The sequence below is a fragment of the Oryx dammah genome, unplaced genomic scaffold (assembly GCF_014754425.2).
Source record: "Oryx dammah isolate SB20612 unplaced genomic scaffold, SCBI_Odam_1.1 HiC_scaffold_25, whole genome shotgun sequence".
NCBI classification, from domain to species: Eukaryota; Metazoa; Chordata; class Mammalia; order Artiodactyla; family Bovidae; genus Oryx; species Oryx dammah.
The window spans coordinates 49203121-49227908 of record NW_024070209.1 but is presented as its reverse complement, the minus strand read 5'-3'; the positions used below and the strand labels follow the sequence as shown (position 1 = coordinate 49227908).

The 24788-nt window shown below is 46.6% G+C and overlaps 1 protein-coding gene across 1 annotated transcript; it reads left to right on the top strand.

Annotated features, from left to right (window-relative positions):
• Window positions 1–1665: 1665 nt before the first annotated feature.
• Window positions 1666–2917, top strand: TMSB10 (thymosin beta 10). Its single transcript, XM_040224334.1, has 3 exons — window positions 1666–1954; window positions 2232–2346; window positions 2629–2917. The coding sequence occupies exons 2-3, from the start codon at window positions 2247–2249 to the stop codon at window positions 2655–2657; spliced, it is 129 nt and encodes a 42-aa protein (XP_040080268.1). The 5' UTR covers window positions 1666–1954; window positions 2232–2246; the 3' UTR covers window positions 2658–2917.
• The last annotated feature ends 21871 nt before the right edge of the window (window positions 2918–24788 follow it).

The following is a 24788-nucleotide window of genomic DNA, read 5'->3' as shown; positions in this document are numbered from 1 at the left end:
CACTTCAACAATTCTGCACTGTCTTACGCAACAGCCCTCTTGCTGTTTTCTCATCACCTTGAGAACAAGCTCCAGCTAGATCCTGGGCCAGAGCACGAGACACCTGAGAAGCAGACCTAGATCCCGCGAACAGGGTGAAACCAGGCCCAGCGGAGCCCAACACAGCAGCGCCTACCTCCAGAGGAGAGAAGAGAACAAATGATTATTGTTTTAGCCACTGACTTTTGTGATAGTCTGTTACACGACATACTGTGGCAACAGTTGACTGATACACAAATAAAGTGTGTGTGACACTCTCATGGGGCTGCCATGTTAAGCTTCCACTTGATGCCTGTTCTTTATCTCACTTAAGTTTTATGCCAAAACTCTTATAAAGGAAGAGGTATAAGAAAACACTTGCCCAAGGGCACACAGGAAGTTTGGTATATCAAATTCATAAACCCAAATTTATTTCCTTCTGTGCCAAATGCACTGAGGGAACGTGAAAAAAAGCAGACAAAATCAGGAAGGGCTGGGACAGAACTTAGGATGTTTCCACAAAATGCCAATTTAAAAGTGCGTGGTTGGTCTTCCCTGGTGGCACAGTGGATAAGAATGTGCCTGCTGCTGCACGGGACACAGGTTCGATCCCTGGTCCAGCAAGATTCCACATGCCACGGAGCAGCTAAGCCCATGTGCCACGACTACGGAACCCCACGTGCCCTAGAGATTGGGCTGCACAAGAGAAGCCCCCGCAATGAAAAGCGCTCGCACCTCAAGAGAAGCCCTGCTCGATGCCACTACAGAAAGACCTGGCAGCAACAAAGACCCAGTGCAACCCCCTCAAAAAAGAAAATAAAAATAAAAGGGCTTAATAATGCTACTGGACATTTGGAAAGTTCAGAGCGAATAAAATAATCAGCTTCACCCCCTGGGTTGTTCATTTATGGAACTAAAGATGTTGAACGGAATGAAGATACAACTTTTCTAAGAAAGACTTGAGTAGTTGCAGTATACGCCTATAATTGACTGAAAAGGAAAGTAAGAACCTTTGTAGGGACATATTCAAGGTTAACTCAAGGAGGAAAAACTGAACCTTGGGACACTACGTCCCTAGGAGCCCTGTGAGAAAACGAACACCGCAAGCCCCTGGGGGCTGCCTGCTCTCACCATCGCCTTTCAGACAATGCTTGTAACAAGCGTCCTAAGGGAGCACCAGCGATGGGTCCTGCAGGAACTGCCCAGCTCGAAAACGGAGACAACGGGCCCCCAATAGTAGCAAAGAGCAGTGGAAATCTATCCGTACTTCCCTGTCTTTCATCTCTAGGACCCCTGGCTCGGATTCTTTACGTGTGAGCCCCGGAGGCGTTCACCTCCAGGAGGAGAGGGACAGGGGATGGAGGATTTCCGGGAAGCTAGAGGCAAAACACGTGGGGACTGCACAGGGGTGGGTGCCTCCTGTAAGCTGGGACTGCTGTAACGCGCCTGAGCACGTCTGCACATCCATACTCAACAACGATACACTGCACACTTAGTGCACCCACACCCACACCCAACTGTACACCCTTCCCCCCGCCGACCTCCCACGCCCCTGCTGCGGGTGAGCAGCGGATTTCCGGAGAGGGGGGAGTGCAGCCCCCTAGAAAACTGAGGGCGTGGCACCCACTCTGGCGGCGCCTGCTGCCTCCTCTCTGGGAATCCAGGGAGCTGGGGGAACTGGGTGAAGGGACTGCGCGCGGGGGAAGAGCCAGGTCCAGCCCAGCGGACTGCCGAGCTGAGGGCGCGGTGGGGAAGTGAGCGACCCGCGCTGGCCCCGCCCCCCGCCCGCCGGCCCCGCCCCCGCTGCGGCGGGCGAGAGGAGGGGCGTGGCGGGCGCGGCCTATATAAGGCGAGGGGCGGGCGCCGCTCTTTTGTCTTTTGCTGCAGCAACGCGAGTGGGTACCCCGGGATCGCGGTCTGGAAGCGGAACTTCTCGGTGAGCGGCGCCCTGGCGCGGAGGCCCAGTCCGGGTGGGGTCAGAGCGGGTTTTCTTGGCGGGTCCGCGGCGGCCTCGTCGGGCGCCTTTTCCCGACGGGACGCCGGGGCGGGCGGGCCACACCCTGGGGCTGCGGAGCCGGGTGCGGGACGCGCCCAGATCCTCGGCCTCCGGACTGTCGGGAACGCCCCAGCCCGAGTGCCACGTCGTGGAGCGGAGGCGGGGAGGGCAGAAGGGGCCGCTGGCTTCCGGCCAACCGCCTTGATTTGCCCGCTAGAATTGTTTTAAGAAAATGGCAGACAAGCCCGACATGGGGGAAATCAACAGCTTCGATAAGGCCAAGCTGAAGAAGACTGAGACGCAGGAGAAGAACACCCTGCCGACCAAAGAGAGTGAGTCCGCCCCCGCCTCCGGGTCCGCGGGCTCCGAGCCCAGTCCCCACCCCGCCCTTCCCGTTAACCCAGCCCCACACCCCATCCGGCAGTTGCTTCCCATCGGGCGGCCCCAGCCCCTGTTTCTGTTGCACAAAGCGCCTCTCTCTTCCCAGCCCCACGCCTCTTTCTTAATCCCTAGACCTCGTGGGTGCCTTGCCCAGACCAGGTTTGCAAGCGCCCCGTTTGGGTGGGTTGCCAGGGGTCCCCGTCCCCCAGTGTCCAATTTCCTGCTCTCCACAGCCATTGAGCAGGAGAAGCAAGCAAAGTGAGATTTCCCGCGAACCTGGAGGATTCTCCACCGCATCATCTTGGAGACCCTAGCCGTGATGTGGAGGAAGAGCCGCCTGCAAGATGTACACGAGCGACAAGCTGCACTGTGAACCCGGGCACTCCGTGCCGTCGCCACCGGCCCGCGGGTCTCTGAAGGGGACCTTCCAATCGGACTGCCAAATTTCTCCGGTTTGCCCTGGAATATTATAGAAAATTATTTGTATGATTAATGAAAATAAAACACAACTCGTGGCATGGCTGGCGTGCTCTTGTTTCTTAGTTGAGTATGCGTGGGTAGTGCCGCTGCAGCGAAACCCGGCGGCGCGCGGGAGTCGGGAGTTCCTGCCGCAGAGCGGGGGAGGGGGTCGCAGAATGGGCTGGCTTGGAGGGGCCCATCTTTTAGTTTTGGATTTGCCTGTTCCTCCATAAGATTTCATCGGTTATTAGACACTTATTCTTGCTTATAATGCAATCGATGCAAAATTTAACCCCACTTTTCAGTTCCTGGAAGCTGTCTTGGAAAATGCTTTGGCAAAAGGGCATAATTGTTTTTGATAAGCTTTTCCAGTCCCATCGCTTTTTTTTTTTTTTTTTTTTTCTGGACCCCTCAATTCTGATGAACACCAGGAGAGAACAGAGAGTTCACGTCAGAGAAGAAAGGGGCGGGGGAAGACCGAATCTACAATGTTGGAAATTGGGCGAGGTCACAAAAGTCCCCCATTAGCTTTCTCTTGGGGCCTGAAAGGGGGGGTATGGGAACAGGAACAAAGGCGGGATCCAGGGAAAATGACAGAATATCAGAACTGGAGGAACCAGCACCAGAACTAGAGGAGCTGTGGGGGACAGCCTAGCTTTTGTCTCAACCCGAGCTCAAAAGCGTTAGCCATTAGAGGGAGTGCTGGGCTGAGCAGCCTCGGCTGCTGTGATCAGCAGGAAGGGTGGGGATGTGGAGGGAGGGCTGGGACCGGCAGGGGCAGCAGAACCCTGCTGGGTCACACCCCTGGTCCCATTGGGAAGGGCTGGGCCAGCCCGCAGGCCTCCACGAAGGAGGAAAGCCTGATATGGTGGCGCTTTCTGAAGCTTAAGGAACAGGCCTGTGATTCTGGGTAGGGGAGGAGCTTGGGGGGGGGTGGAGTTCCTTCAAAGGAGGATGGTGGTAACACATTGTGTAGGGATTTGTCCCCTATCTGCCTGACCATCATGCTTTCCTAGTAGCTCAGTGGTTAAGAATTCACCTGCTTATGCAGGAGATGCAGGTTCAATCCCTGAGTTGGGAAGATCCCCTGGAAGGAGGAATGGCAACCCACCCCAGTATTCTTGCTTGTAAAAATCCCCTGGACAGAGGAGCCTGGCGGGCTATATAGTCCATGAAGTGAAGTGAAGTCACTCAATCGTGTCCGACTCTGCGACCCGTGGACTGTAGCCCACCAAGCTCCTCTGTCCACAGGATTCTCCAGGCAAGAATACTGGAGTGGGTTGCCATTTCCTTCTCCAGGGGATCTAACCAACCCAGGGATTGAACCCAGGTCTCCCACATTGCAGGCAGACGCTTTAACCTCTGCACCACTAGGGGAGCATGTTATATAGTCCATAGGAGTCCCAAAGAGTCAGAAACGGCTGAGCATACAGTGCACTGCCTGACCATCAGGGGCTGGATGGTGGGTGAGAACAGGTGTTTGAAGTGTGACCCCTGTCCAAAGGGACCTTAAAATCCAGTGGGTAAGACCTCTGGGACCACAATCAGGGACACCTAGGCTGAGGGAGTCACGGCTCCTTTGACATGGAGGGGCTTGACAGTGAGACCTGTGCTATGAAAGCTAAGTGGGCCTGCTGCTGCTGCTGCTGCTAAGTCGCTTCAGTCGTGTACGACTCTGTGACCCCATAGACAGCAGCCCACCAGGCTCCCCCTTCGGAAGAGAAATAAGGGACACACAGAGGCCACAGGCCAAGGGACACTAATCTTTACTGGATGTGTGTTATGGGCCAGGCACTGTGCTCAGAGCTTTAATTCTCAAAAACTATTAAGGCAGGATCACTGCCTTAATGCATGCTATCCCTGGGTTGAGAAGATCCCCTGAAGGAGGAAATGGCAAGCCACTCCAGTTTTCTTGCCTGGGAAGTCCCATGAACAGAGGAGACTACAGGCAGGCCGCAGTCCACGGGGTCACAGTTGGACACTACTGGACACGCACATGCATGCCCGCACGTATTAAGGCAGAATGATTCTCATCCCACGCTACTGATGGGAAAACAGATTCAGAGAGAGAAGGAATTTGCTAAAGACACACAGCCAGTGAGTAGCGGAGCCAGAATCTGGGGCCAAGGGTGTGGCTTGGGGGACCTTAACAACCGGACGTTCAGTATATCTCTTGTGTCCGTTTTGTGAGCATCCACTCCTTGAAGCATTAGTAATAGACCCGTTGCGGTCTATTGTTGGTAGACTGAGGAAAAAGAAAATCAGAAATCACTACCACCCTCAAAAACAGCACAGTTGTCTGCGGGGCAAGGGGGCTTTGGAGGAAGATAAAGCTGGATGGGGGAATCAGAGGGCTGGAATGACAGAGACTGGGAGCACCTCTGCTGCTTTCCATGGGATGGTCTGGGTGGGGGGGTGTCTCTCAGAGAAGGGGGTCTGCAACAAAGATCTAGGGATTCAAGGTGGAGAAAAGTAAACACCTGGAGGGATAAGATAAGCATGTTCTCTAGGGGAGGAACAGCGAATGCGTGCTCACCCAGTGGCCGCTGAGGAAAAACAAAAAGCTGGGCTGGAATGGGCATGGCCTAAGGAGCTGAGGTGTGAGAGGCCAAGAGATGGGGGGGCAGGTCTTGACATCTTTGGGCTGTTGGAAGGTTGACTGCTGAGGGGTTCCCTCCCCCAATTCCAAGGTGCTGCATAGGCACCCCTCATGGGGATGAAACATCCTGTCTGGTCACACCCCACACCCCCCTAAGGCCCCTTCTGGACCAGCCCACTCTCCGGGGGCTCCATCTGGGACACAGGTCGCAGGATCTCTACTCCTCTCTACTCCCCTATACTCCCCTCTACTCCCAGATCCCACTGACTCCTTGTCCCCAGTGGGGTCACTCAGGAGAACAACTTCCGATTCCCATTCCTGGCACCCTCTTCTTCTCAGAAGATTCCCATGACTTTCTCACCTCCTCCCCAGGAAATCCTTTCTATTCTGAGGTGGTGGGGAGCCCACGAGAGACTTGCTCTTCCTAAGACTTTAAGAAGACAAAAATGAGATTTAAGACACTTTTGCTTTTCCACTTAGAGACAATGAATTGATTGAATGGTGCCCGGCCCCAGTGGGGAAAGGCGATGCAGATGGGCAAGGTGGTTGTGAGTTATCATTTCAGAAAGCTGATCACACTGCGTTGGTTTAAGAGGTAAGGCTGCCTTCCTCAACCTATGCAGGCTCCTGAGCTGTTTCAAGGGGTGCACATCTAGGTACCTCTCAGCCTGAAAGGTAGAACCCCCAGAGGACAGATCCAGAAGGCCAAGTACTGGCCTGGAGGCCCATCTTCCTAGGCCCCATCTCTTTCCCCTTGGTTGATCCCAGGAAATCCTTTGGGTGTCAGAACCAAGGATTGGGGTGTCAGAGAACGCTGAAGCACCTCAGGCCCCCTCACTCCCCCTCCTCCCTCCCTTACCCCTCCTTTTTTATTCCTCCCCACCTGGGAATAGTGACACCCTTGGGAAAGTTACACTAAATTACTGGTTTCTGCCCTTTTCCTCTTATCTAAGCATTCAGAAACCAGTTATTGGTCCAATGACAAAATGAAGCTTGCTTTGAAACTAGAATACAATTGTAATGTTCTTTTTTAAACACACCTCAATTGAATTTCTGGTTTCGTTTCCTTTTTTTAAAAAATTATTTTTGGTTGCACTGGGTCTTCACTGCTGCACACAGGCTTTCTCTAGTTGTGGTGCGTGGGCTTCTCATTGTGGCGGCTTCTCTCGATGCCGAGCACGGGCTGCAGGGCCCACAGGCTTCAGTAGTTGCGACTTGTGGGCTTTAGTTGCTCCCCAGCATGTGGAATAATCCCAGACCAGAGATCAAACCCATGTCTCCTGCACTGGCAAGCAGATTTTGATCCACTGTACCACCAGGGAAGTCCTGGTTTCATTTTCTTTTTATTTATTTATTTACTTATTTATTTGACTGTGCTGGGTCTTAGCTGAGGCATGTGACATCTAGTTCCCTGACCAGGGATTGAACCTTGGCCCCCTACATTGGGAACACAGAGTCTTAACCACTGGACCACCAGAGAAGTTTCTCATTTTCTTATTTCATTTCTAAGACAAGCTTTGATAATTAGGCTTCCGTGTTGTGAACAGAGCTCAGGGCTTGGGACTTTCCACTGTCGTAGGGTGCACCGGAGTGCTCAGGAAGACAGAAGGTTCCCCCCACACACATGCCACCTCCTGTTCAGCATGTGCTCAGTGCCTTGTATGTACCCCAGGCTGCTGGAGCTGGGAAACCAGATGGAGGCCACCTCAGGGAGCACCTAGGCTAGATCAGAAGGAAGTTCCAACACTTCCCAATCCCCCAGATTGCTCTCCTACCCTCTTCTCTCACCCTTAGACAAACACTTTCTCTTCTCAGGCACTATTAGATGCCTTAAAATAATAGTCTCTCTACATCCCTCACTCAGCTTCTCCTAATGTTAGCATCTTACTTCATCATAGTCCAGTTATCACAATCAAGAAATTCATGTTACACTATTATTAATCCCACTCCTGGGCATATACTCAGACAAAACTACAATTTGAAAAGATGCACCCCTATGTTGATAGCAGCGCTATTTACAGTAGAGAAGACATGGAAGCAACCTAAATGTCCACTGACAGATGAATGGATAAAGAAGACGTGGTACATATACACAATGAAATATTCCTCAGTCATTAAAAGGAATGAAATAATGCCATGTGCAGCAAAATGGATGGACCTAGAGATTATCATACTAAGTGAAGTAGGTCAGAAAAAGACAAATGCCATATGATATCACTTATAAGTGGATTCCGAAATACAACACAAATGAACTTACCTATGAAGCAGAAACAAACTCACAGATATAGCCAATAGACTGTGGTTGCCCAGGGGGAGGTCAGGGGAGGGGAGGGAAGGACTGGCAGTTTGGGATTAGCAGATGCAAACTATTGTATGTAGGATGGATAAACAACAAGCGCTTACTGTATAGCACAAGGAACTGTATTCACTATTTTGTGATAACCTGTAATGGAAAAGAAGGAAACCCACTCCAGTTTCTTGCCTGGAGAATCCCATGGACAGAGGAACTTGGCAGGCTGCAGTCCATGTGGTTGCACAGAGTCAGACACGACTGAGAAGCTAAGCACACATGGTGTATATGTGTGTGTGCGCACGAGCTAGGTTGCTTCAGCTGTGTCCCACTCTTTGCCACTCCATATATATATATATATATAACTGAATTACTTTGCAGGACACCAGAAACGGACACAACATCATAAATCAACTATACTTCATACTCCAACTATACTATATTTTCTTAAAAATAAAAATTTTAATTATCCTACTATTAACTAAATAAAGATCTTATTCAAATTTGGCCAGTTTTTCCATGAATGTCCTTTCTCTGTTCCAGGATCTTATCCAGGATCCCACGTAACATTCAGTTATTCCTCTTTAGTCTCCTGCAATCTGTGATCGATCTTCAGTCTCTCCTTTTTTAATGACCTTGACACTTCTTAAAGTGTACCGTCAAGTCTCTGCCAAATGTATCTCAATTCAGGTTTGTCTTGTTTTCCCATGATTCGACTGATGCCCTAGATGTGCTTTTGTAAGCTGCTCCACATTCTTTTTGGAGTGGAAAGAAAATGCTACGTGCCTTTGTTCCCATGATTTTCCCCACCTTCTGTCATTTCCCTTGAATGGGAAAAATCCCTCCTGTGTTTCTCCTCTCTACTCTTCCTGCACTGCTCAATCAGATGTGCAGGAAAAACTCTCCTGTTTCTCCTTTACTGCAACACTGTACTCAGAGAATACCCTACCTCGGGTCACCAAATGGATGGGTTTTCCACACCAGCAATTCTCTGATTCTCCGGACACCAGCTGGGTGTCCCACAGTTCAGTTCGGTTCTGACATTGCCTACCCAGAGTTAGCAGCAGAGCACGCAGGTTAAGGGCTCAGTGCCACAAAACTGCCCTCTCCCCAACTTCAGACACCAACTGCAAGTCTGGCCTGACAGTAGGCATTTAATAGACTGAGGCTGAGCAGAGCATGCCATGACCCAGTGACCCCAGGCCTAGTGATACATTCCAGAGAAATGTGTTCACCAAAGGACATGTCCAAGAATGTTCCATTCATATTAGTAACAGCAAAAACAACCCAAACATCCATCAACAGAATGAATAGACAGATCTGATGTATTCACACAGTCAGTCATTGAGTTACTCATCAATAAAAAGGAGCCAAGTGCTGATACCTAATATTGTGTGATTAAATTTGGATGACATTCTAGAAAAGGCAAGAATACCTTTTGATAATACAAGTAACAATATCTTCTGGGGTGATGAAAACACTGTATTCCTTGACCAAAGTGGTCACTATGTGAGTGCATATGTGTGTAAAAAGCTATCAAGACGGACACTTACCGTTCATGCTCATATGTACTTCTCCATACATATGTTTTACTTCAATAAAAAGATTTTATAATCCTGTGAAGAGCTAAGGATTCCCAGCTTGTAAGACTGCATACTATTAGCTCAGAGGAAAAAGCAGAAAATTATATAAACAGAGCCCATAGCTGGTTCCAAGGGGCAAAAGGAAACCACGTTCCTCTGGCCCTTTCCTTCCTTCTTCCCTGCCTTTGAGTGTTTCCCCACTTTGAATGACCCTCCATCTCTTTTCTAATTTGTCAAATATTAGCCATCCTACAAAACCTTACAAATCACCACCTGCTCCAGTTAACCCACCTAGATTTCCCAACCAATGGCATTTCTCTCTGTCCTACCGGCCTCTCTCTTTTGGTTCCTGCACACATCTACCACCTTATTCCTTAGACTGAATAGAAGACATGTATTCACTGATACTGGTGACTCCCACAGTAGCCAGCACACAACTGACACTCAATAACACTTATTGAACCGTCACTGACGTACCCCATCCCGGCCACCTCACCTGCTCCATCTTGGCCACACTCAGGTCAGACTGCTACCAGGCCCCCCACTGTCTTCCTGTGGATTCTCCTGTGCACTGACAGGCCCTAAGCATGATGGGCGTGTGGTTCAGGGAAGCCAAACAGCTTCATTTCCCTCCCAGAACCAGAACAGGATGCAGTCCTATGACAATGAGGGGAAGTACAGTGAATTCACAATTGAGGCTGCTGATGGAAACCTATTTATTAATTACCCAGATGGCAACTGAGTCTCAACCAGTTCAAAGATTTTAGATACTGGGTTGCTGATTTCTGTGAAATGCAGAGGCTGTGTTCTTGTTCAGTTCAATTCAGCAGGCATTTTTTGAGCACTCAATGAGTGCTTATCACTGTACTAAGCCTGTGGAAGCTGTAAAAGACAAAAGCCAACAAACTATGAAAGATATAATGAAGTAAACGGTAGAGAGAGAGAAATAAGCCCAGCACCATGGGAAGTTATGTGAAGTAGTTGTTAACTCTGGACAGGAGGCTGCTTCATGGGGAAGAAGCGTGTGAATGAAGACCCAGAGGAGCAAGAATGAGAGCAGGGCTTTCTCAACAGAAGGAGTAATGCATAATGATACCATAGCACTTCCATGGGGGGAAAGAGCAATGGTTCAGTGAAAACAAAAGAAGCTTCAAAATTACCTTAGAAAGGTAAGTTGAGCTCTTTATCCTGTAGACAGTTGAGAGTCACTGCAGATTTCAGGTTGGGGCAAAGTGATCTGGAATGTATTTGATAGAATGTGAAGGATGTTGCAGGATGTTGCGGCATACACAGAGGGTTATCTACCTGACCACTATCACCACCCCCACCATCATCAGGACCCCCACCATCACCACCCCCACCAGCTCCCCCCTCACCACCATCACCCCCACGTCTAACGTCACCACACACTCCTCATTCTTTCCCATCCTGCCTTTCCCATGGTCAATGGAAGCTCAGTTGTATTTAGATATGAAGCAGCTGATGAGCTTCAAGGGACACAGCCCCAGGAGTGAGTCTTGCTTATGTAAACCTAGGGATCCAGGAGTTCAGCATCACAGAAATTTGTGAGGTTGTTTTGTTTCTGTGTGATTGTCACGATGATTAGGGGACATTGTTGTTAGTTCCTGGACAAGGATCAGGAATGCTTGACATCCTGCAATGCACAGGACAATCCCACACACCAAAGATTTGTCCTGTGCCCTGCACGACTTTTTAAAAGACTCTTCATTGTAGTATAATTATGTAGAGAAAAAAATACACAGGTCGTAAGTGTACAGCCTGATGAATCTTCACAAACTGAATATATCCCAGTGCCTACTTCCAGTCATACATTGACCCTAACTTCTGATAGAATGTACACCAGTGTGGTCACTTTTGAACTTTACATAAATGAACCCATGACTTGTGAATAAACCACTAGACATTTCTGTAGATGAATATCTCTTTATAATCATTAACTTCAACAACAACAAATTTTGCACAATTTTATTCTACATTGCATTTTCTGAGAATGCAACCATCATGTAAATGTAAATTAAGGGATGCCTTTTTTTAAAGCTCAGAGTTTTACAAAGAGTTGATCGCTACTGCAGAAAATTACCGCACTGAGAGCAATATCTCTCTTGGTTTTTAATTGTTGATACAGCACAGTTGTATCAGTTTTCATCTGAAGCTGCTGGGTTCATGGTAATGTTACGTACAGGTCAAACATACGTAAAGTACAGATTGCTTTTTTATGTGCAGAATATTTTTGTGCTATTTTTTTTCATTTTTTTTAATCGGAGAATAATTATTTACCATGTTGTGTTGATTTCTGCCATACAACAATGTGAATCAGCCATAAGTATACATATGTCCCCTCCCTCTTGAACCCCCTCCTCATTCCCACACCATTCCACCCTTCTGGGTTACCACTGAGTCCTGGGTTGAGCTCCCTGTCTTACATAGCAACTTCCCACTAGCTATCTATTTTGCATACGGTAATGTATATTTTTCAATTCTACTCTCTCAATTTGTCCCACCCTCTCCTTCCTGTACTATGTCCGCAAGTCTGTTCTCTATGTCTGTGTCTCTATTCCTGCTCTGCAAATAGGCTCAACAGTACCACTTTTCTAGATTGCATATATACGCATTAATATATGATATTTGTTTTTCACTTTCTGACTTGCTTCACTTTGTATAACAAGTTCTAGGTTCATCCACCTCACTAGCACTGACTCAAATTCATTCCTTTTTATGTGTGCCATATTAGTCAGCTTTTGACAGCTTGTGCTGCTGCAACAAACATCTCCAAAAAATGTCAATGGCTTACAATGACAAAATTTGTCTTTTTTGTTCATATATACACCAGCAGAAGCTCTGCTCCTGTTCCATATGTCTCTTTCACTACGAAAGCAAGGCCAAAGGAGCAACCTTATCTAAGACATGCTGCTGTCATGCAGAAGGAAAGAGGAGTGGCGGAACCACACAATGGCTTTTCAAGCTCTTCTCAGAAGTGACACTTCCATTCACATTACATTGACCAAAGCAAATCATAAAGCAAGCCTGACATTAATTGAGGGAGGCAATATAAGTCCCATGCCATTAGGCTGGGATATATAATTCTGATATAGCAAAGGCAGGGAATAATTTGGAGTCCTAATATAATTTACCATATATACTGAAATGTATATCCGTATAATTTTTGTAAATTATCTTAATTTCACTTTTATATTTCCAATGAGGACTTGTATGGATTTGTTTTTTGAGTATGGGTGTGGATAGATTCAATTTTCATTTCAGGAAAGAGGAGTACTATAAAATATTTACACAAAAGGAGATGTTGGTTCTAAGAGGCTGAGAACCAGTGGTCTGAATCAATCATGGTAATTCCACTCCCTTGCAGAAATTGACTAAAGAATACGTATGGGTTGCAATTCTGGCCAGGGAGACTCAAGAGGAAACTCTCAGGAGGACTTCTGAGATGATGATAATTGTGCTTTGAGGAAATAAGGGAAAATTGCACATGTCACTGTGTAAGCGTGTTAACCTTGAACTACAGCAGTCGTCTTAAAGCCACAAAGGGCCATGCCAAAATGATGAGAGTGGGAAAATGAAAAGAATCTGGGTAACTGAGGAGCTGCTAAGTTTTCCTGAAAATGCCTCATCTTTGAACTTTTTGTTATACGAAACAATACATTTTTCTGATATTCAAGGAAATCTGTAGTTGAGTTTTCCATACCTGGTAGTCAAAAGTATGCTACAATCACCTGGAATGGGAAGACTCTGGGGGCAGAGATGTTAGTATGTAGAATATTGTAATAGTCCAGGCAAGAGTTAATGAGGGTACTTCTCCAGTGGTCCAATGGTTAAGAATCCATCTTCCAATGTAGGGAACGCAGGTTCAATCCCTGGTCTGGAAGCTAAGATCCCACCTGCCACAAGGCAACTAAGCCCCAGTGCAGCCAAAACAAAAAACAAACAGAAACAAAACAAACAAAAAGAGGTAATGAGGACCTGAATGAGAGGAAGACCTGCACATAGTGGTGTGTTGGTAAGCGCTTCACAGCCAGCTCTCAGTTCGGGGTGGAGGTGGGTAGGAGCCAGGTTGGTAGCATTTGCCAACATCTATTAGCTTCCATGGCGGCTCAAATGGTAAAGAAGCTGCGGCAATGCAGAAGACCTCGGTTTGATCCCTGGGTTGGGAAGATCCCTTGGAGGAGGGAATGGCAACCCACTCAAGTATTCCTGCCTGGAGAATCCCCACGGACAGAGGAGCCTGGCAGGTTACAGTCCATGGGGTCGCAAAGAGTCGGTCACGACTGAAAGACTAAGCACAGCACAGCAATTATTGCCAATACCAAGCTACCAACCGTTTAACCACCAGCTTCTCTGCTTTCTGAAAATTCAACAATTGGTTGCAAGATGGCACCAGCTGGCTTCAGCACACCCCTGGCTGTGTGGATAGGAAACCCTGACAGATAGGCAGGACTAGTAAAACTCCAGATTATGCAGGCAGTTGCAGAAGCTGTAATCTGACAAACAGGCAAACAGAAACAAACTTTTGCTCATCTCTGTGACTTCATTTCTGTGCTTCAAGAGTGGAAGATCAAAGCATCCAATAACTGGGGCATTTCCCAGGAAGTACACTGGGAGACACAGTATCACTTTGGAGGGTAATTTTACAGTCAACAAATAAGTGAAAGTCCCCCAGTCGAGTCTGACTCTTTGTGACCCCATGGACTGTAGCCTGCCAGGTTCTTCTGTCCATGGAATTCTCCAGGCCAGAATATTGGAGTGAGTAGCCATTCCCTTCTCCAGGGGATCTTCCCAACCTAGAGATTGAACCCATTCACCCACATTGCAGGTCCATTCTTTACCATCTGTGGCACTAGGGAAGCCCCAAATAAGGATCATAAATTAATTTCATGACCAGCACATTGTACAGATATACAATAAAACAAGGCCATGATATAGTGGGTGTCTCTGGCACTGAGCCCTGGGATGGGCAGGATGAACTTGTAAGACATCACAGTGTCCTAAAACCTGCATCAGGCAAAACACCAGTGGGAGGTTGGGTGGAAGCACATGGTGGGAGGAGAACAGGCTAGGTTGGCCAGAATCAGCAAGCCGGTCAGAGTGGAGATGCTATAGTTCAATCCATGGATGCTATTATCAATCCATAGTGTGTGAGGATGCTCAGTTGCTGAGTCATGTCCCACTCTTTGCGACCCCATGGACTTTAACCTGCCAGGCTCCTCTGTCCATGGGATTTTCCAAGCAAGAACACTAGAGTGGGTTGCCATGCCCTCCTCCAAGGGATCTTCCCCACCCAAGGATCGAACCCATGTCTACTGTGTCTTCTGCGTTGGTAGGCGGGTTCTTTACCACTGAGCCACCTGGCAAGCCCAAATGATCCATTACCTTCTCCATTTACTCAACCACAATTTATTAAGCATCTGTTAAGTACTGGGTCCTAGGCTAAGTATGCTTGGCATAAACAAAAGGGATTTCTTGGACCTCATACTCTCAAAGGTGAGATGAACAGGTAAGCTAGATTAATGACAAAATATAGGACCTCTATATTCCAGTTTAAAACTAAAAGGGCACGAGTCTCATTTTATTTAACTTCACAGTGAAATTCAAAAGACTGAACGCTTAACACTGAGAGATGGCCCTACTGGCTCTTCCCTGAGGTTTCTCAGCGTTTACTCTGAATTTCTGTAGCATTTTTTCTCTGTGTATTGTTCAATTGATGCAGTTCGTACAAATCAAATGATCAGAAGGACTGTTATGAGTGAGAAGATAAAAACCATTGGCCCCATGGATGTTATGCAAGATTATGGAGCACCTAAACCGCAGTTGAGAAAACTTCCTACATTATGGAGAAATCCTCTTCTCTAGGAAACAGAAAAATTCTCACTCTCATATCAGTATAGCCCCCAAATCTTCATTGGAGGCATCTATGGCTAAAAATAACCTATTCTTTGAGGTACTTTTTTCATCCAAATGTTATCTCCTGCCAGGCTGTCTCTTACTTTGTTTCCTGATGCCAGGTTATTTGATATGGCTTCTTCTTAGAAAAAAAACAGTGGAGTGCCTGATCATATCATGAGGATTCTTTGGTTTTTTATTTGTAAAAATCTTTTCCAACTTGGCTTACACAAAGAGAATTTTTCATTGAGTCATATCAATGAAAAATCTAGGGAGTAGATTTAGGTTCTGCTTCAGGTGTGCTGACGTGACAATAGTCAAGTGATGTCACGGGGACCTGGCTTCTCTCTCTCACTATCTCTCACTTCAAACTTCTTTTCAGACTGACCCTTGCCCTTGTGATGATAATACAGCTGCTGGAGCCCAGCAACTACATCCTCTCAGGGGTAAGAACATCAGAGAAGAGAGAGCTTCAACCAGTTTGAACAAAAACCCAGGACCTAATCTTCAACTACCCAAGTTAGGTCAAGTGGCCATCCCTGACGCAATTACACTGGCCAGGAGAAGGCAAGACAGAGCCTGGTTTAAAGCTAGGTCCCATAATGACCTCTGTGGGAGAAGAATCTAAAAACAGTGGGTATATGTATAACTGAGTCACATTGCTATACAGCAGAAACTAATACAATCAGCTATACTCTAATAAAAATTAATTTTTAAAAGCAAAATAAGGTTAAAAAACTAGATCTCATGCTAGCCCTGGAGAGAAAGTTTTTAAGGAATTGGCTCACAGGATTATGGAGACTGGCAAATGCAATCTCTATACTGCAGGTTGGAAACTTGGACAGTTCTTCTGTGTTACAGTCTTACAGCAGAATTCCTTCTTCTCCAGAAAACCTCAATGTTTGCTCTTCATGCCTTCACCTGATTTGAATGAGGCCCACTCATATTATAGCCGTAATCTCTTTTACTTTAAGTTTGTTGTTGTTCAGTTATTAAGTCATGTCTGACTCTTTGCAACCCCATGGACTGCAGCATGCCAGGCTTCCCGGTCCTTTACTATCTCCCAGAGTTGGCATAAATTAATTCAGTTCAGTCAGTTCAGTTCAGTCGCTCAGTCGTGTCTGACTCTTTACGACCCCAGAATCACAATACACCAGGCCTCCCTGTCCATCACCAACTCCCAGAGTTTACTCAAACTCATGTCCATCGAGTCGGTGATGCCATCCAGCCATCTCATCCTCTGTCATCCCCTTCTCCTCCTGACCCCAATCCCTCCCAGCATCAGTCTTTTCCAATGAGTCAACTCTTCACATGAGGTGGCCAAAGTATTGGAGTTTCAGCTTCAACATCAGTCCTTCCAATGAACACCCAGGACTGATCTCCTTTAAGATGGACTGGTTGGATCTCCTTGCAGTCCAAGGGACTCTCAAGAGTCTTCTCCAACACCACACTTCAAAAGCATCAATTCTTCAGCACTCAGCTTTCTTCACAGTCCAACTCTCACATCCATACATGACCACTGGAAAAACCATAGCCTTGACTAGACGGACCTTTGTTGGCAAAGTAATGTCTCTGCTTTTGAATATGCTGTCTAGGTTGGTCATAACTTTCCATCCAAGGAGTAAGCGTCTTTTAATTTCATGGCTGCAATCACCATCTGCAGTGATTTTGGAGCCCCCAAAAATAAAGTCTGACACTGTTTCCACTGTTTCCCCATCTATTTCTCAGGAAGTGATGGGAACAGATGCCATGATCTTAGTTTTCTGAATGTTGAGCTTTAGGCCAACTTTTTCACTCTCCTCTTTCACTTTCATCCAGAGGCTTTTTAGTTCCTCTTCACTTTCTGCCATAAGGGTGGTGTCATCTGCATATCTGAGGTTATTGATATTTCTCCTGGCAATCTTGATTCCAGCTTGTGCTTCTTCCAGCACAGCATTTCTCATGATGTACTCTGCATAGAAGTTAAATAAGCAGGGTGACAATATACAGCCTTGACGTACTCCTTTTCTATTTGGAACCAGTCTGTTGTTCCATGTCCAGTACTAACTGTTGCTTCCTGACCTGCATACAGATTTCTGAAGAGGCAGGTCAGGTGGTCTGGTATTCCCATCTCTTTCAGAATTTTCCACAGTTTATTGTGATCCACACAGTCAAAGGCTTTGGCATAGTCAATAAAACAGAAATAGATGTTTTTCTGTATCTCTCTTCCTTTTTCCATGATTCAGCAGATGTTGGCAATTTGATCTCTTGTTCCTCTGCCTTTTCTAAAACCAGCTTGAACATCTGGAAGTTCACAGTTCACGTATTGCTGAAGCCTGGCTTGGAGAATTTTGAGCGTTACTTTACTAGCGTGTGAGATGAGTGCAATTGTGCGGTAGTTTGAGCATTCTTTGGCATTGTCTTTCTTTGGGATTGGAATGAAAATGGACCTTTTCCAGTCCTGTGGCCACTGCTGAGTTTTCCAAATTTGCTGGCATATTGAGTGCAGCACTTTCAAAGCATCAGCTTTAAGGATTTGAAAAGTAGGAAGTCAAGAAACACCTGGGATAACAGGCAAATTTGGCCTTGGCATACAGAATGAAGCAGGGCAGAGGCTAATAGAGTTTTGCCAAGAGAACGCACTGGTCATAGCAAACACCTTCTTCCAACAACACAAGAGAAGACTCTATACATGGACATCACCAGATAGTCAACACCGAAATCAGATTGATTATATTCTCTGCAGCCAAAGCTGGAGAAGCTCTATACAGTCAGCAAAAACAAGACCGGGAGCTGACTGTGGCTCAGATCATGAACTCTTTATTGCCAAATTCAGACTTAAATTGAAGAAAGTAGGGAAAACCACTAGACCATTCATTAAATTAATTAATGAAGCAGAAAGCTGGGAGGAACCTCTGTTCTGAGCCTGGTTTTTCCTAGCCTCCAGGCCTGAGTTGCCTACTTACAGGCTTCTTTTGAGGGAGAGGAAGAAGCTTCTGTGATATTGAAGTCACTGGGTTTGGGGGATTTTCTGTTACATGAAGCTGTTATATGAGCCTAATTCTATGCAATACAAAAACCAAAGAACATGCAACTCACTTAGGATGATAAACAAATTACTAAACAAGGAACCATCTTTTTTAAAATAAAGCATAATTCAGGATGACAGAAATAAGGGAGTATCCTGGTGCCCAAGTGGTTAGGATTCTGGGCTTTCACTGCCATGGTCCAGGTTCAATCCCTGGCTGGGGAACTGAGATCTTACAAGCTGTGCAGCACTCCATCCCTCCACCAAAAAAAGATGGAAATAAGGCTAGAGAAAATTTTTAACCATAAATATAAATTCATTTCTTAAATCCTTCTAACTTAGATTGGGTCAAAATCAATTTTGGTCTTTTTTTTTTTTTTTCCAGAAAAAGCACATCAGCAACAGTTTTCAAAACAGTTAGGGTGTTAACAAACAAAGTAAAATTCAAGCCAGAAGATAGACACTTAAAGAGTGTTGTCTAATATTGCCACTATCTTAAAAACCTTCACAAACTTTTATGCACTGAATAACATCACACACACACACACACACACACTGTTACCACTTAGAAGAGTGCCAGGTCCAGATGGTTTCACAGATGACTTCTTTCAAAGCTGCAAGAAAGCAGTAACTTCAATACCTCAAAATGTGTTTCAGTAGCTAGAAAAAAAACATATGTCTACCCAAACATTTTACACAGCCAAAATGATCCTATAAACAAAAGCTACTATGAATATCATTGAAAAATTCTAAATAAAAATACTAGCAAAATTAATCAGGAAATACAACGAAATAATACTACAACAATGCTGCTAATTAAAGTTTACTACAAGAATGCAAGGATATTTCAATATCAGGAAGTCTATTGTCATCATTCAACACATTCATTGGTAAAGGAAAAAATGTTTACCTTGATATGAGCCTCAAAGTTTGTTGTTTTTAATTTCAAGAGCTATATCTGATTTTTTTAAGTTCTTGGTAAACTAATAATAGATGAGTTCTTTCTTAAAAAGACTAAAAATATCTGGCTCATATTAACAGCCAACATCTTATCTAATGGTGAAACATCAGAATGGTTCCCTTTAAAATAAGGAAAGAGATAAGGTTGTGAATTAGCCCCAATGTCTTTCAACATCATTCTGGAGGTCTTAACTATCACCTTAAGTTAATAAAAAGAAATAAGAGGAATTTATTATGAAAAATAAAAAAGAGAAATGTCATAATTGCAAATAATATATTTATCCAAAGTAAGATTTGGTAAATAAATGTTAGAATTATTCAAAGAATCTGGTGAGGTTATTTAGATCACAAAGTGAACATAGATCAAGTTAGAATATATACAGACAAATGCCATTCATAAAGTAAAAAGAAAACCTAGCAGACTATATTTTCAATAAACACTGGTAGACTGTATTTTTTAAATTCTCAGCAACAGTAAATCCCATTCCACATGCTCTTCCTCAGTGTGTCCTGGCCACTCCCCCGTAAGAGATAGAGTTCAGGTCCCTAGCCCTTAAACCCAGTCTGGCCTTGTGACTTGCTGGGAATCAATAGAATTCAGCTGACTTCTAAGGCTAAGCCAGAAAAGGGCATGCCTAGTTCCCCTGGGATGCCTGCTCCCATCCATATGCCAAGTAAGAAGTCTTATCTTCTGTGGCCACCAGGTTAGAAGGGCCACTCTCAGCACTCCAGTTCACAGCCCCCCACAGGGCCCAGTTGAGCCCGGCCTTCCCACAATACCATCAAGGGAGCAGATGTGTGATGATACCACCTTGGAACTTCTAGACCACCCCATTTGCTACCTGAGTACCAAGAAGTGACCTCAACTGATGGGACAAGGAGCAGCGCTGCCCAGCTGAACCGGCTCAAACTCTTGGCCCTCAGAATGCAAAATGGTACAGCCACCAAGGAAAACAGCTTGGGGATTTCTCCAAAAGTTAAACATAGAACAGTTATGCTGCTGCTGCTGCTAAGTCGCTTCAGTCATGTTCAACTCTGTGCGACCCCATAGACGGCAGCCCACCAGGCTCCCCTGTCCCTGGGATTCTTCAGGCAAGAACACTGGAGCGGGTTGCCATTTCCTTCTCCAATGCATGAAAGTGAAAAGTGAAAGTGAAGTAGCTCAGTCTTGTGCAACTCTTAGCAACCCCATGGACTACAGCGCACCAGTTATTGTTGATGGGTACAGAGATTTTGTTGGGGATAAAGAGCCTGGTGGGCTACAGTCCATGGGGTCACAAAAGAGTCAGACACAACTGAGTATACAACAACAATTCCACTCTTACATACATATCCCAAAGAATTGAAGGCAGAATTTGATGTTTGCACACTCATGATCATGGGAGCATTAGTCACAATGGCCAAAAGGGGGAAACAACTCTAAACTCCAACAACAGATGAATGGATAAATAAAATATGATATATACGAATATTAGAATATTTATTCAGCCATGAAAGGGAATGAAATTTTGATACCTACTTCAACATGGATGAATCTTGAAAACATCATGCTTAGTGAAATAAGCCAGACACAGAAGGACAAACATTGCATGGTTCCACTTGTATGAGGGACCCAGAATAGGCAAATTCATAGAGAAAACAGGAAATGGAACAGCGGTTACCAGGGGCTGGGGGAAGTGAGGTAACTAATAGGGCATGCTTAGTCACTCAATTGTGTCTGACTCTTTTGCAACCTCGTGGACTATAGCCCTTCAGGCTCCTCTGTCCATGGGATTTTTCAGGCAAGAATACTGGAGTGGGTCACCATTTCCTACTCCAGGGGATCTTGCAGATCCCAGGATGGAAACTATGTCTCCTGTGTCTCCTGCACGGCAGGTGGATTCTTTACCCGCTGAACCATCAAGGGAAGGGAGGAGTGCAGAGTTATTGTTGATGGGTACAGAGATTTTGTTGGGGATAAAGAAAAAGTTTTGGGTATAGATAGTGGTGATTGTTACAAAATACTTTGAAAGCAGTTAATACCACTCAATTTTACACTTGAAAACGGATAAAATGGGAAATTTTACATCATGTACACTTTACCACAATAAAAAAATTTCCCTGATCCACAGAATACATCAGATAGCAAAACAGGCAGAGCCACTAATATGAGTTTTTTGTTCAGCAGCAAAGCAGAACAAAACTCGCTTAGGAAAAAAGTCAAGCAAGAAATGTACAGAACGCGCCAAAACTCTACTGGTGGAAACTGAGTAAGATTTGAATAAGATGGGAGAGAAATTAGTCAGAATTCTCTAGTCAGGGTTTTTAGAGAAACGGAAGGTCCTGCCACTTCCTGCCTGTGTGTGCACGCATGCTCAGTCGTGTCCGACTCTTTGCAACTCGGTGGACTGTGGCTCATCAAACTCCTCTGTCCATGGGATTTCCCAGGCAAGAATACTGGAGTGGGTTGCCATTTCCTTCTCCAATGCATGCAAGTGAAAAGTGAAAGTGAAGATGCTCAGTCGTATCTGACTCTTAGCGACCCCATGGACTGCAGTCTACCAGGCTCCTCCATCCATGGGGTTTTCCAGGCAAGAGTATTGGAGTAGGGTGCCGGTGATGGATGCTAAATCCATCACAATTTGCTTCTCATCAGCGTTGCTTACCAATACACCTGTCACCCAGAACATGACTGGTACCAAGGACGTTTGTCCCACTATAATCTTTATGTGTGTGTGTGTGTGTGTGTGTGTGTGTGTGTGTGTGTTAGTCACTGGCTGCACTGGATCTCTTTGTTGCAGCACATGGGATCTTCAGTTGTGGCGTGTGGGATCTAGTCCCCTGATCAGGGATCCATCCCTGGCTCCCTGCATTGGGAGCACAGAGACTTAGCCACTAGACCACTAGGGAAGTCCCAACCCCACTATAATCTTTATCAAAGAAAGAAGTGAAAGAAAGTGAAGTCGCTCAGTCGTATCCGACTCTTTGCGACCCCATGGACTGTAGCCCACCAGGCTCCTCCATCCATGGAATTTTCCAGGCAAGAGTACTGGAATGGGTTGCCTTTTCCAAGGAATCTTCCCAACCCAGGGATTGGACCCGGGTCTCCTGCATTGCAGGCAGACACTTTACCACTTGAGTCACCAGGGAAGACCAATCTTTATCAAACTAGCAGTCTATGGGGTTGCACAGAGTCGGACACGACTGAAGTGACTTGCAGTAGCAGTATACAAACACATATAAGAATATCCTTGGGGCTTCCCAGGTGGCATTAGTGGTAAGGAATCTGTCTGCCAGTGCAAGAGACATGAGTTCCATCCCTGGATCAGGAAGATCCCCTGGAGAAGGAAGTGGCAACCCACTCCAGTATTCTTGCCTGGTGAATCCTATGGACAGAGGAGCTTGGTGGGCCATAGTCCATGAATTCGCAAAGAGTTGGACAAGACTGAGCATCTGAACAAGAATACCCTTATGTACATGTAATAAAAACAATGCTGCTGCTGCTGCTGCTAAGTCACTTCAGTCGTGTCCAACTCTGTGCGACCCCATAGACGGCAGCCCATGAGGCTCCTCCATCCCTGGGATTCTCCAGGCAAGAAACACTGGAGTGGGTTGCCATTTCCTTCTCCAATGCATGAAAGTGAAAAGTGAAAGTGAAGTCGCTCAGTCGTGTCTGACTCTTAGGGACCCCATGCACTGCAGCCCACCAGGCTCCTCCATTCATGGGATTTTCCAGGCAAGAGTGCTGGAGTGGGGTGCCATTGCCTTCTCCAAAAACAATGCTAGAAAATCTTATTCTTTTTATTAAGCTGCAAAAGGCGATCCTTGCAAAGCAAGTCTGTAGGCACCTCCCTCATTCCCATGCCATAGGCAACCCTCTTCCAAAGAGATTGCTGCCTAGCCCCTTCTTTTTAGAAATTCTAGAGGTCTTAAAGGCCATAGAAAGGCTTTCCTGGTGACTCAGATGGTAACGAATCCTCCTGCAGGACAAGGAGGGTTTGATCCCTGGGTGGAGAAGATCCCCTGGATAAGGTAATGGTTACCCACTCCAGTTTTCTTGCCTGGAGAATTCCGTGGACAGACACTCCTGGCAGGCTACAGTCCATGGGGTCCCAAAGAGTCAGAGACGACTGAGCAATTAACACTTTCACTTCACAGAACATAGACACAAGGCAGATGAATGGCCCTTTAGACAAGGCTGTCCCATTGCTTATGCTCAGCTCGCCTGGAGGTTCCCGGCTGTTGGAAGTCCCCCCATGGCTGTGTCTCCCCCTTCTGCCGGCCCGCTCTTGAGTGCTAAGAGGGTCTTTCCAGAACCCCTCGGTCACACTCTGGGGGTGGGGAGTTGGGGTGTCTGCCTGGCCTATCTAGATGCCAGTCCACTTAGTCCACTTCCTCAAGCCTGGCCACCCCCAGGGGGATACAGGGCTGGTCTAGGCAGGTGGAACGTGCAGGGCTGGCAACTGTCAATTCGAGCATCATGAGAGGGTCTGATGACTCCAATAACAAGTTCTTGAGTCAGCACCACCGTCCACATGGAAACGAAATGAGCCTGGGGGTGTTTAGAACCAACCACGGGGCAGAAGGGAGAGGAATGTATCCTAAATCCGGTCTCTGGTGGGCTCAGGGATCCAGGGCCATGAAGGGCAAAGGACGGCTTGAGATTCAAAAGCGCCACAGACCTGTCTCCGTGGTCTTAGGCCGCCGCAGAGCCCCCGAGGGGAGGATGAGCGCCGACTGGCGGCCGGCCGTGGAGGCGGCCACAGACTGAATGAGCCCGGTAACGTGTCACGCCCAGAGCCGGCTCCGTGCCGGCGGCGAAGTTGCACAACTTTCCCCGGGGGACACCGTTCCGACAGAGTCCAGTGGAAAGTCGCCCCTTGGAGTGAGGGTCCTGTCTCAGCCTGTGAGGACCCCACAAGCCAGCGGAGGAGCGGGAACGCTTGAGCAGGGGCTTTCTGGACAACGGATTTGCGCCCAGGGCGAAGGCTGTGGAGGGCATGTTGGGTCTGCCTAGAGCCTAAGTGCTTGAGACGGGGATGGAAAAGGAGGGCGGGGATGGCTGTGAAGGGTCCCCAGGGCCATACTGGGGAACTCAGGTTTTATCTTGAGCCAGACATTTTAAATATAAGTGGCTTGGAGATATGCAGTTTTAGGCCAGCATAATGTTTTAAAAACTTCTGAAGGGCTTCCCTGGTGGTCCAGTGGTTAAGACTCCGGGCTCCCAGTGCAGGAGAGCAGACTTCTTTCATGCCAGATTGGAGGGACACGAAAGAACTCAAACCACCAGCCTGCAGACAGCCACAAGCAGATTCCGGGAGCAAGTGGTGGCTACTGGACGGAAGGAACACCGAAGACCCTAAAGAGGGAACAAGCGCCATCTTGTGGCCATTTCTGGAGTAGCAGTAGAGAACTGGGACACGTTTCTGTATTTTGCTCCAATTCTGTTTCAGGTCTTCAGCAAAGCAGAAAAAAAAAAAAAAAATCCAGAAAGTAGTGTAGTATCTGCGGGCTTCCCCAGGAGGCTCAGTGGTAAAGAATCAGCCTATAATGCAGGAGATGTGAATTCGATCCCTGGATCAGGAACCCTGGAGAAGGAAATG

Bases quoted from the DNA above. Each gene is read 5' to 3' on its own strand.
- TMSB10 (XM_040224334.1), top strand. From the start codon at position 2,247: ATGGCAGACAAGCCCGACATGGGGGAAATCAACAGCTTCGATAAGGCC. The intron at 2,347-2,628 runs GTGAGTCCGCCC...TGCTCTCCACAG, and splicing joins CACCCTGCCGACCAAAGAGA to CCATTGAGCAGGAGAAGCAA.